General features: G+C 46.1%; 2 protein-coding genes across 5 annotated transcripts in view; both read left to right on the top strand.

Moving 5' to 3' along the window:
* The window catches only part of LOC144125084 (uncharacterized), a 139,195-nt gene that overhangs the window by 84,556 nt on the left and 42,182 nt on the right, over positions 1 to 12,457 (top strand). The window lies entirely within an intron of this gene.
* Positions 47 to 11,558, top strand: sau (Golgi phosphoprotein 3 homolog sauron). The gene is made up of 3 exons (XM_077658174.1): positions 47 to 387; positions 3,843 to 4,089; positions 10,339 to 11,558. Exons 1-3 carry the CDS (start codon positions 211 to 213, stop codon positions 10,761 to 10,763), a joined length of 849 nt encoding a protein of 282 aa, XP_077514300.1. The 5' UTR covers positions 47 to 210; the 3' UTR covers positions 10,764 to 11,558.

The raw sequence follows: 12,457 nt of genomic DNA, 5'->3' as shown, positions 1-12,457 counted from the left end.
TCTTCGATGATACGACACCTCTTACTAGGCGGTGGCAAGCAGTGCATCTTGACGTCATTGTCCGCCATTGCTGCTGCTAGGTTTTTCTTGTATACGTGAACGGAGTGTGTGCTATGTGTTTGTGCAGTACGCGTTGGCAAGTGAAACCTTGTTTATAAGGGAAGGACTGTGCATGCCCACTGCCTGAAAAATCCGCATCGAGCAGGGACAATGCTTCGCAAAGAAGGGCTTGTTCAAAGAAAGAACGCTTGTTCGAACCCGGACGGTCGGAGCAAAGACGTGGACGAGCCTGTAAACCGACCAGAGAGCGAGGACGATGTCGATTCAAAGGAGACTCGTCTGACTCTAATGGAAGAAGTGCTTCTATTGGGACTCAAAGAGAAAGAGGCAAGTACTCCGGCGCTTCGGAGCGCACCGCGCTTTGAAGCGGCTAGGCGAGAAGTATGCACCGTCGAAGTCTCCTTCCGGTGGCTGGTTTGCCTGTACAGCTTTCACGACGGAACTCGCACAGCGCGCTCTTTAGCCACCCTCATGTCAGGGCCGCCGGGATGATTGCGTAGCGATTGCGGGGGCTTTGCCGACCTTTTATGCTCGTACCCTAGCGCTCCGCCACCGCTCAGCGCAGCTGAGCGCTCGGAGACGCCGTGCTATCGAAAGGAATGTGGTAGGCCGTTGTTCTTGATTTCCGAAAGAGTGCGTCCCATATTCACCGCTACTCTTGCTCATATTTTAAAAATGTCGCTCTTGTTGCGTGACTGTTAACTCGCGTGACTTAACCGCACTAGTTGTACGTGTTACAGAAAGGAGACCATGTAGCGGCCCTTATAGACGTCCGTCACATTTCTCAGGAAAGAAAAATGGGCATGCCGTTTGTCCACCTGTTTTCTTCTGCCAACCAGTACGCGGGCCTCTCGGCAGAACAGCTGCACGGGCCCCAAAAGTGTCTGTTGCGCATAACGGCGCCCTCTTGTCTTGTGCGCTGCCGAGGCAATTGCAGGTGTCGGGGAGGCCGGCAGCGTGTCGAAAGCGACGCGGGTGTTCGTGACAGTCGCAGACACTGGTTTTGTGCTGGAGTACTTGAGGCGGTGTTTATATGTTCACATACTACGCTAAGCAATGAGGAATAGTGCTGCGGAGTTCGTTCACAGAGCAACAATTATTGTGGCCTTTCACACTCAGCATTTACTAATCCCAAAGTTGGCGAGCTTTTAAGATCTTAAATGACCATGGCCTGCTGTCTTGAATACAGTTACTTCTCTTGTGTACATCCGTCTTTAATGAACGCCTAGTGGCGCTTTTAATTTATTTTGCGGATGCTAATATAAAGGTTTGGTTTATGGGGTTTAACTTTCTAAAGTGACTCGAGCTATAAAGGACGCCGTAATGTAAGGCTGCGGATAATTTCGACCACCTGAGGTTCTTTAATGTGCACTGACACCGAACTGTATAAGAGGCTTCTAGAATACACTGTGTCACGTAAGTGCACGGTGAGAAACCTCAGGTGATCGAAATTATCCGGAGCCTTTCACCACGGCGTCCCTTATAGCCGGAGTCGCTTTGGAATGTTAAACCCCATAAGCCAAACCTTTATTATTAGCGTCCACAAAATAAATGTTAAGTGCCACTAAGCATTCATTAGAGGTGAAGGTACACAAAAAAAGTAATTGTATACAAGACAGAAGGCCATGGAGATTGAAGATCTTAAAGGAGTATAGACATCTAATCTTGGTGGCATGTTTTCTTGCATGTACTACGTGTGAATCACCACGTGGTATTCACCTACAACCGCTAAATTATCTAAAATTGTATTTTTTCTGTCATGCTGTTTTGGTTTAGGTTTTAACAGCCTAACGATGGTCGTGACGTCAAAAGTGCTTTTATGCCACGTGAGGCATAGAGAAACTTCGATATAGTCCCTGCTTCATCATTTTAATTCACTACAGTGCTGAAGGCAGCCTTCCTCAAAAGCCAGAATGACAACGAATGTGGAAGCAGTGATTATATTGCAGTTTTTCCAGGCCTCACATGATACAAAACCACTCTTTGACGTCACAGCCATTGTTCCGCTGTTGAAACCGAAACTGAAACAGCACGAGAAAGAAATTCGATAATAAATTATTTAGCAGTCGTAGGAGAATACCATGTGGTAATCCATATGTAATGATGCCTTATGCATCATTACAAACAAGAAAACACGCACCCAAAAGTTAGGTGTCTATACTCCTTTAACAGCTTACCAACTTTGGGATTAATCAATGCTGAGCATGAAGTAAGCATGTTCTCCTAGCCGTGAAAGTAATAATCAATTAAATTTTATGTCAAAGGACTGGACTGACTGGCACATTGAGCAGACAGCGTAGCCATCACTTGTCAGAGGCAGGAACAGCTCTGCGACAGCAAAGGACAAAGTTGCCCTTTCTGCTGAAAGATGCTTTGAGTTTGAAACCCCACATTGTGTGGAGTCATCTGACATTTGACTGTTACTTTTGGAATCAAAAATCTTTTGAGCTTATGGTACCTCTATCTTTATGGTTCCCCCAGCAACAGAGGCAAAATATCCGGTAACCTGCACCTCTCTGTAGTGCTGTTGCTGTTCTTGAGGGCATTTGAAAACCAATAGAATTCTTTCTTTGGTTTTACTTTAGCTATATTTTGTAAATCAAACTGCAGTTTTTGGTAGCTCAGGAAGCTGAAGACCATTGTGAACTCTGTGGCTACTATTTTTGAGTTATTTCTTTTGTACTACTCCCATATTTACTGTCATTGTTAGTGGTATGTTTCCTCATGGTAGTTACTTTGCTATGTTGTAGTGCAGAACATTTGAAATATGATGAGGACAGCTTGTGGCATTTTATGAATGATGGTAGAAAAAGAAACTGTCTTAATAGCCATTTTAAAAGCTCCAACTGAAGGCTGTGACTATTGTCCAGGCTCACAAAGAAAAGAAAAAATATTCTTGCACATTCATTTCTCACCTGAGATAGGTTGTGGGACATCGTCTTTAACTTCCTACTTCTTACTGGTCAGCTTGCATTACATACCAGAGAAACTCGAACCAGGAACCCATCGGATCAGAAACGTTGGGAGACAAGTGGTAGGAACAGGGACTGAACTGTGTCTTATTAAAAATGTTTTCTTTTTTTTTCTGTTTTTCCATTTCTTTGACTATTAAAGACTTGATAGGTGAGTGTGGAGTAACGACCTATGCTACCATTGGCTTCTCATCACTTCACTTCGTCTAAAACACATTCAGATCAGGGGCTTCTTTAATACAATCTTAGTTTTGTTTGAATTTCAAGACACAAAATACAGGGATAAGGAACAAAAAGCTGCTTTGGGGCAAGCTTTGCAGGGTCTCCACTTTGTTTGCAAGGCAGGTTCTTGCAACAGCACCTCAAGAACAAGTGACAGAACATGTGACAGAAGTATGAATAATTAGCAGCACGCATAATTTTTGAACGCCAGAGGCAGGTGATGTGTAAAGCAACACTATTAGTAATACAACAAATAAGAGCCACAGAACAATATTGTGAAATGCTTAAATGATGATGGTAATTACTAAACTCATCAGGATAACTTTGTTTTGAAGTTAGGGCATGGGGTTCCTGAAGGTGGTTTAGTGATAATGCAAAGGTTGCCTGAAATAATGACAACACTATTCTTCAACAAAACTGTTAAACTAGAGCCCAGCAATGTGTACTTGCCGAATTATTCGGCCTGTCACAAAGTATTAGAGTGTGTGTGCCTTGAGGGACTATGTTGCTTTGCTGTTTCGTGTGTGTTGGGGAGCTCTTATACAGTGACAATACCATGAGCTATGGGGTGTCTGTCTTCACCTGCAGGGCTACACATCTTTTTGGAACGACTGCATCTCATCTGGCCTGCGAGGCTGCATCCTGGTGGAGCTTGCACTGCGAGGTCGCATTGAGTTGGAGCGGTGTGGCGTGCGGCGCAAATCGCTGCTGCTGCGCAAGGTGCTGCTGCGCTCTGATACACCCACAGGCGATGTCCTTCTGGATGAGGCACTGCGCCACCTGAAAGAAACCAGGCCCCCAGAAACCCTGCAAGCTTGGATTGACTACCTCAGTGGTATGTATGCACACCTCTGAGGCTGTGTTCCCAGTTAACTCTTTGAGCAACACTTTCTTATGCTGCTGCATCTTACATGGTGCCTCGCTGCAGCCATGGATATTCGTGTACATCAACTTGCTTTCGCTGGCATGCGTCCACACAGGCGCAGTGCGGATTTGAATGTGTCACAGTTCAGTGGGGACTCATATAATTGCACATTTCTCAATGAGAGGAGCTGTTTGTTTGTAAAGGCAGTTCATTTGTGTTGATCCACATATTCTTTTTGCCATGCCTTGTTCCGCTTCTTCAGGCATTAGGCGCACACTTGGTGTTGTGATATATGTACTTGGAAGAGTTGTTTCAGACATGACCACAGTCTTCCTGAGTCGAGGGTGCTGCACATTATGCCGGAAAGAGGCCTGAAGGAATGGGGTATGCATTTCAAGGTCTGGCTGTAACTCGAGGTCACTTGTAGCCTTCGTGCCTTAAAGGGTCGCCCTTTCATTGCACTGAGGTTTGCCGCACTTGAAGGAATTCAGCAGTCTGGAAGTGTACACTGGGTGCAGTAGCTGTGTGCTGTGTTAAGGCATCTCGGGCAGAGCTGCCTTGTCACGTGAATTCAATTTTTTCGTATTTGTGGTCATAACTGTGGAGGCTAGAGCAAGTTGTGAAGCCATTTCAGTGACAATTAGTCCAGCATAGATATAACCCCTTCAGGCGCCAATTAAATCTGCTGAAAGGAAAAATCTTTTTTTTGCATAAATGACGATCAGTAGACTAAGCAGAAATGATGTGCTAAAAATTACGTAAAAATATTCATATTTAAGCATATTTTATTCGCGTCCACATTTGTGGACATAGCACCTTAAAACTGATACATGAACGTAAACACTATACATTTGCTTGCCTTTTCTAATGATCGTTAGACATGAATAAATGTTTAGCTGTGGGAACGTATGCTTCAGGCAATTATTCGTAGTTCATGACTTATAAAAACACACAAAAGCAGTCATTCTGTGACTACAGGCAGAGGAAAATTCGGTATTTTGAGCACTGAACATGGCTTTTAGATGTGGAGCCTTCACGTCGGCACCGTTGTGTAATTAACGGGTTCAGAAGTTGGGGCCAATGGTTGCTTCCATCATAAGTAATGCTTCAAGCCTGGCTGCATCGAAGGGGTCTCGGTGATCTGAGCACAGGTGGAAAGGGAGAGAGAGAGAGCATCTTGCGGCCTGTTTTACACATGGTTTTTGCAAAAATGAGACATCATTTTTCAAGGTCATTGTTTGCTTAATTTGTCACGAGACCTGAAACAAACTGTCCCCTCGCTCTACCAATGTGCTGATTGTTGTTTTGTAGCCTTGGAGCTGAACGGCCAGTTCTGAACTGACCATGGCTTGAGGGCACGGCTTACCCATTTTCATCCCCCCTTGTGTAGTGCTGCCAATTTGTATTTTTCTCCGTCTTGGGCTTTATACAAAATGTAATGATTCTTGCTAAAAACCGCTGCGAAATTTTCAGAACGATAGAGAGAAAATGATCTGACCGCGACTGAAATTGGTTGCTTCCTTCGAATTCATGTGTTCTACAATCTAGCACAGGTGGTCTCTGATCCCCTTTTGAATATTTGTAGGGGGCCTAAGACCCTCCTAGACCTCCCTGACTTTAAGCCTTGGTCATAGCGCGCTGTGTTTGTCGGCAGCGGCTCAGCTAAGTGGTGGTTCTTTGCGACCATCTGCAGGTATTCATTGCTCGGTCGGCCGCACTTCTTTGGAGTGCTCCTCCATCGGCTATTTTCATGAAATACGCTTCAGCTGTGGAGTTGTCCAATGTTCTCTTTGTACAAGCATAGTTTTCAACGCCCGTAAGCAGTAAGCCCATTTCGTACCGTACATCCACAAAAAAAAAAAACGGCGCATTGTGGAGAGAAAACGCCATTTTGATATTTTCGGCATTAAGGCACCATGTCCACATGTGTGGACGTGCCACTCTGAACGTCCACCGCAGCACTTTTTCTTCGTCTATGACGATGAAAATTGGTGTCCCGTTTCTACATTACCCTATCGACACGTTTCGTGCCCTAAATTGTATCATTCACGATCATTTGTGAGGATAGAATGAAAAAAAAAAAACTGTTTACTTGTCCCGCCAAAAAACAACGTGATGCACATATTTTCTTAATTTTTACAAACGTATTTCGGTGTAGCTGCGAGAGATGGGGCCACAAACTTGACAAGAAGGGTCAAAATGGCAATAGCGCGGTATTCAAAGTGGAAATTCGCCTTGTGTACGAAAATATGAGGAGGTTTCGGTCTCGTCCACATATGTGGACCCAGCGCCTGAAGGGGATAAGGAGGGAATAACAAATGTAAAGCTCTCTATATGTGTTGTTCTTCCCTTACATTTTTAGGGCGCAGCTCACTTCACTAATTCGTAGCGATTCATTTTTGGACTGCTCCGGCACATTTAGTTCTGACAAGCAGTTGTGCTGTAAAATTTTATTTATGGCTTGCATCTGACACTGCTGAGAGTGGGTGTCTGCAAATTGTGTGATAAATTATTGACTTCTAGTTCATGTTCATGAGTTACATGTAGCAGCCATTCTCAGCATCATTTGTATACCTGCAGGCTAATATTATACTTTGGCTCACCTTTTTCAGTTTATAGGTACCCATTGGAAACATAACCTTTTTTTTTTGCTAATGAGCTCATTATAATAGGCTCTTACATTAATGGTTACTCTGTTAGATTTATGGTGTGGAGAGCTCATAGAAAATTCTCATATGAGACTGCTCCACTCTTTCTCTGCTTTTAAACCAGCGGTGCTTCATAGTAAGTTGGCTTGCTTGAACTGACCAAGGAAATTTTCATGATTGCTCAGCTATGCAGGTCGCAAGCTCCTGGATGCAGCATGACGGCGACAATGTGCAGTGTATAAAAAAATAGTCACAGAAGCAGCTGCTTTTGGCAGGCAGCCCCTTTACTCTGTTCTGAGCATCCTGACCTCTCTAGCTAGCCTCCAGGAGATAGACTTGCTGAAATTACCATTTCAGCCCTTTCCCAGATGTGAGCAGCAGTGTTTTACTGACACCACTGCATCCTGGGTGCAGCTGCATTACCAGCCTGGTGGCAACTCATTAAAGTGGAGCACCTCGTGACATTCACCTCGTAGTCACATTGTCAGTGGGGCACTGAATAATGGAATGCAGCATTATGAGAACCTGCCATGAGCACCACTGTTTAGGATTTACAACCTGGCAAGTAAAGGTGGCTGCATGCATTTAAGAATGCAGGCGCCATGAATGAACAGCGGTTTTCTTGCTTGCAGGTTGCACTGTGAGGAGCAGAGGAGGGCATTGGGGTGGCTGTATGTGTTGCATGCATGTATGCATTAGTTGCTTTCTTTTTGCATGCCTCACTTGTTTTTTACTTCACGTTAAAGTTTTAAAGTTTAGTTTGAAGTTTAGGACGCATGCAGAGCTGTTAAAAACTTGACTCATATGCTCGTGGCAATGTCCACTGTAGATTTAAATCATCAGTGTCCCGCACTAGTCTTGGGTGTGGGTGCGGCGGTGCAAGTTTAGGTCAGTTGTGGTCGATGTCCTCAGCTTAAATTTAGTGACAGCCTCTACCAGAAAAAGTCCACCACTGAGTAACAAGGTGGTGGTCATACTGTGCCCATTGGTCACTAGTTCTAAAACAAAAGACCAAGTTGCAAGTATGGTGAACCCTCATTTCATTGAACTCGCATATTTTAAAATATTGGTTAGGCTAGAAGTTTTTCGTATTGCACAGGAAACTCCAGCAGGTAACTGTTTTTTGTTAGCACTTTTATTTCAAAAAGATTTTGTTATGTAATTTGAATGTCCTGAAATCTGGCGTGTGAAAACATGAACAGAAGGGCCATTAGCCACTGGTTTGCACGATCCACATGTCATGCTAGCATAATGGGCTGTCCTTTCCACACCACTTCTACTGTTGACTACAAAGCTTGGAAATATGACATGAGGCAAGGGCTGAGTTCACTTCCCACTCTAATGTTGTCTGGGCAGATTGGGGGCAAGGAGAGAGGGGCATGTGGGAAGGTGTGACAACTCGCACAACCCTGATCCTTGCAGTTTGGCAGCAGCAGTGTCCGAGCCTTGATGGAGGTGGCAACGGTTGATACTGCTGCAATTTTGTCAACGCAATTGTGGACTCAAGGCTCGCACAGCCTTAGTTGTCGGCTGTGTGTCTTGCGCTGTTACACGACTTTATGTTTATTAAAATTAAGGATTCTGTTTGCATAGCAGAGTTAGTGTTGCAAATTAAAGAAAATTTTTGCTGTTCACATTCGGTACACTGAAAATTTCAGTCCTTTGCTTGCCTTGAGATTTTTCTCTTCAGTTAACAAGGGCTTAGTGTTTAACAGATCCACAGTCATTGGTGCAATTAAAAAGATTGGCAGTGCACAGCAGGCAGGTTTACATGCACAACTACCATATTTACATGTGTAATTTGGGCACTTTATTTTTTAAAGTTAAAGCTTCAAAAAAAGTGCAAATTGCGCGGAGATTTTGTGAACACGTCCTAAAAAAAACTAAAAGGTCATAATGCGAGTAACGACCAATACACACTAAGTAATGTGGGGTGGGAGGGGGGATATGTGCCTTATATACGGAGTCGACTTTTTTGGGGGGGCCAGCGAGGAGCGAGAGTTGGGGGCTGACATATGGGAGACTATACAGGTATATAGGTTGTTTCACCAAAAACAAGTTGAAACCAATAGTACAATATTCAGAACATCAACCTGACGGCGAACATAAGGATGTTTCCTTTATGACAGAGCATCAACGGACATCTGGAGACGCATCGTGCGCCACCATCTCTGGATTACAACCGGGTCACCATCATCTTCCACGGCACTTCTCGTCCAGGAAATATCACATGACCACTCTACAGGGACCCACCGTCCTTTTCAGATGGCGCCGCAGCTTATCTTCCACTACTTGCAACTCGGGGGCTGGCACACAAAACATGGAGAAGCAACGAAGCGCGGCACTTCGTATAGGACTTGGACACTAGCATTGAAGCAATGCGCAACTGAGCTGGCGCACAAGGTTTTAATGCGTGTTATAATACTGTCCATGCCTGCAGTGCGTACAGTGAGTGTGTGCAGTGTAGTTGCTGACCTCTTGACGAGGAAATGTTGGGAAATTAGCGACAACTTCAAAAAACAACTCTTGAAAATTACCTTGTGACTAGATAGCAAGCAAGCCGCAGCAGTCTATTGTAGTCCGAGTAAATTTGTGTTATGGCAATAAAAGTTGCAAGGAAAATTATGCAGTAGTAATCGACTGCTTTTCTGTAATTGCTCAGTTACTTTCCTGGCACTGCAATTGACTGCTGTAATCAGTTACATTTCAGACGAAGTAATTGTAATCGTAATGTCACTTCTGTTCTGTAATGTATACAAGATTGCATATAATATGTTTAGGGACCAAACGCACCTGTGCAAACATACAAGTGGCCAAACCTGGGGGCACGTGACATGCAAAGCTGGACGGCAGTGGCAGTCACTCGCCGAGGTTGCGTCTCTGCAGTGCATTGGTGCAAAGGGGAGAAGCATCCGAAAAGAAATGCGCTAACATACAAGCGGGCCATTCCAGCAGGGTCCTGACATGAATAGGTGAAATGCAGCTGTTGCTTTGCAGTGCCGAAAGGCTAGGGGCTGAAGCATCTGAGAACTAGTGCGGTGTGCTTGCATATGAGCGGGCTGGCTCTGGAGGTGGCTTCCCCGCAGCGCATTAATGCGAGGAGGCCAAGCATCCAAAAACATTTTTCTTCATTGTCATTGGCAGATCATGAGAAGTTTCTTTCGTGCTGAGGGCAATGCAAATGCAAACTGAATTCTGCGAGCACTAGAAAAGGAGCTGCTGAGACCTTGCGATAAGAAATGCTGATCGACGCATCTATGAAGTGAAACTGTCACTCCAAAAGTGTACCTCATTCAAGAGGTACAGTTTAAAAAATTGGGCAGTCTCTATAGATCACATGTTGTACCGGATATGTTTTCACCACATTTATTAGAAAACCTATCAACGAGGTTTTGTGTTTTTTTTTTTTTCAGGCCCAGTTTGCATGCCTTTAGTGCATGAGCAGTTACGAGCAAATTTCGCGCATGGTCTAGGCAATCTTGATGGAGCCTGTACTGCTGGCTTTGTCGAAGATGGTGGCCCTGTCAAAGCTTGAGTGTCCCCCTCCTATATTTTATCTGCTGGTGTGCAGGTGAGACATGGAACCCCTTGAAGCTGCGCTACCAGCTGCGCAATGTCCGTGAGCGCCTGGCTAAGAACCTGGTAGAGAAGGGGGTGCTGACCACAGAAAAGCAGAATTTCCTGCTCTTTGACATGACCACACACCCACTGGTGGACCAGACATCCAAGGGAAAGCTGGTGCGTCGAGTGCAGGAGGCAGTGCTGAGCCGCTGGGTCAACGACCCACAGCGCATGGACCGGCGGCTCTTGGCACTGCTGGTGCTGGCGCATGCCTCGGATGTGCTGGAGAATGCCTTTGCACCTCTCTCGGATGACGACTACGAGCTGGCCATGCGCCGGGTGCGCGAGCTGCTTGAGCTCGACATGGAGGCCGAAGCAGCCAAACCCAACGCGAATGAGGTCCTGTGGGGCGTCTTTGCCGCCTTCGTCAAGTGATTCAGCCATGCCCCGACGACCCCCGCACCCTGGAGGAAGATGGGGGAACAAATGGGCTGGCTGACCGTCCTCCTTGGTGTGCTGCCAGCCCCCACCGAGTGCCTCTGGTCATATGCCTGTCTTTGGAGCAGGCTTGGGGGAGTCACGAGGGGCTGCAAGCTTTCACTTATGCATCTCAGTGCTGTCTCTGGAAATGAAAGAATTACGAGAAAAAAATTGACTACGCATCGTCACCACCCATGTCACTAATTAGTTCCATGTGCACACTGCTCGGGCACAAGTACATGACTGCTAGTCTTGTATCTTGCCTGCGCTGGCAATTAGTGAAACCAAAGCCATGCTACCCTTCATTTTTGTGGTTTCATTTCTGGAGGCAGCATTGTGCTGCATTAACCGAAAGCTCGCAACAAGGTCAGGTGGCCCCTGGATGGGCAATTCCTCCCCACCCAGAGTTCTTGCCCCCTCGCGCCTCTCCTAAGCCCGGACCAGCTAGGTTTTTTTTCCCCCCCAATGGGAGTGCGGCAGGCAACCTTTGTGCTAATCCAGAGCTCCAGTGGCCCGACGCTGCAAAGGAACCCCTAATATGCTCTTTGTGCCGCATGTTACCGTGACCGTGTACATAGCTGGGCCCATTTTTCATTCCTGTGGGTGTGGCTCTTGCCGTGAGCTTGGCGGCTTCTGCAGTAGCTCAATGCCAGCTGGGATCTTTTTTTTTTTTTCTTTCGCTGTATTGTTTTGGTAAAAGGTGGCTCTCCTGTCATTCTGGTTGTAAATAAAACACTGCTGTCGACCGAATGGCCTTTCTTTTTTTCTTTATGGAGGGGCTGCAAGTTTGTACCACAGGTTTGCATTGCACTTTATTGCCGAACGTCTTCGCATTCCTTGCAAGCTGCCCAAAGTGAAGGGCTTAGCTAGAAGTCCGTCACTCTTCCTTTCCGCTCCCAGTCTCCGTAACGGGTCGGCTCGGGTCCAGTAGGGCCGCCAACTTCACCAGTCTTGGGGTTAGTGTTTTCAGGAAAACGGGCGAACGGATCTTTGGCGGGGTCCTTATCATTTTTCTTCGAAGAGCTTGCAGGCGCCGAGTCGACCGGAGGCGGCTCCGCTTCCTTGTGGTTGTAACGGGCGAGCACGCTGGCCATGGGGCGATATGAAGTAGAAACACAGACGCGTAATCGCAGGCTGTTCGCGAGCATGTTGAATGCAGGCTCAATGTGCTGTGTTCGCGAACAGGACGTAGGAGAGTTCAGATTAGTCTACTGCCAGACTGGGGTACGGACAGCGGTCAAGCAGCAGGTGCCACAAGCGTGCTGCGAGCACGTAATAGCGATAGCTATGACTAAGCGTTATCAGTTAACATATTCACGTTCGGGGATTGCTCCGATGACATTTGCGCTGCATGGAGAAACGAGACGGTCCGCAAACCAAATTACACGTACGACACAAGCACGCAGATCGCAGCAGCACGCAACACGCGCGTTCCTATTTCTAGCGGTAAAAGAAGGAAGGAACAATCTAGCATAGACGGATGAATATACACAAACTTCTGACGTTCGCTGGACCGAACACTCATGTAGTACTTGTTTGTTGGCGCGCTTCAGAAACACAGCCGGCTCTATCTAACGGCGTGAAGCGGCACTGCAGTGTGGCTGCCTCCGTGATTGGTTTCTCTGTGAGGCCATAGAGCGTTTTTGAGC

The sequence above is a fragment of the Amblyomma americanum genome, chromosome 3 (assembly GCF_052857255.1).
Source record: "Amblyomma americanum isolate KBUSLIRL-KWMA chromosome 3, ASM5285725v1, whole genome shotgun sequence".
Classification (NCBI taxonomy): Eukaryota; Metazoa; Arthropoda; class Arachnida; order Ixodida; family Ixodidae; genus Amblyomma; species Amblyomma americanum.
Note: the sequence above shows the minus strand (reverse complement) of the source record. Positions and strands in the feature narration are given on the sequence as shown.

Coding starts and splice junctions, on each gene's coding strand:
- sau (XM_077658174.1), top strand. CDS start 211: ATGCTTCGCAAAGAAGGGCTTGTTCAAAGAAAGAACGCTTGTTCGAAC. Junction 388..3,842: donor TGGGACTCAAAGAGAAAGAG/GCAAGTACTCCG, acceptor CTTCACCTGCAG/GGCTACACATCTTTTTGGAA. Junction 4,090..10,338: donor TTGGATTGACTACCTCAGTG/GTATGTATGCAC, acceptor GCTGGTGTGCAG/GTGAGACATGGAACCCCTTG.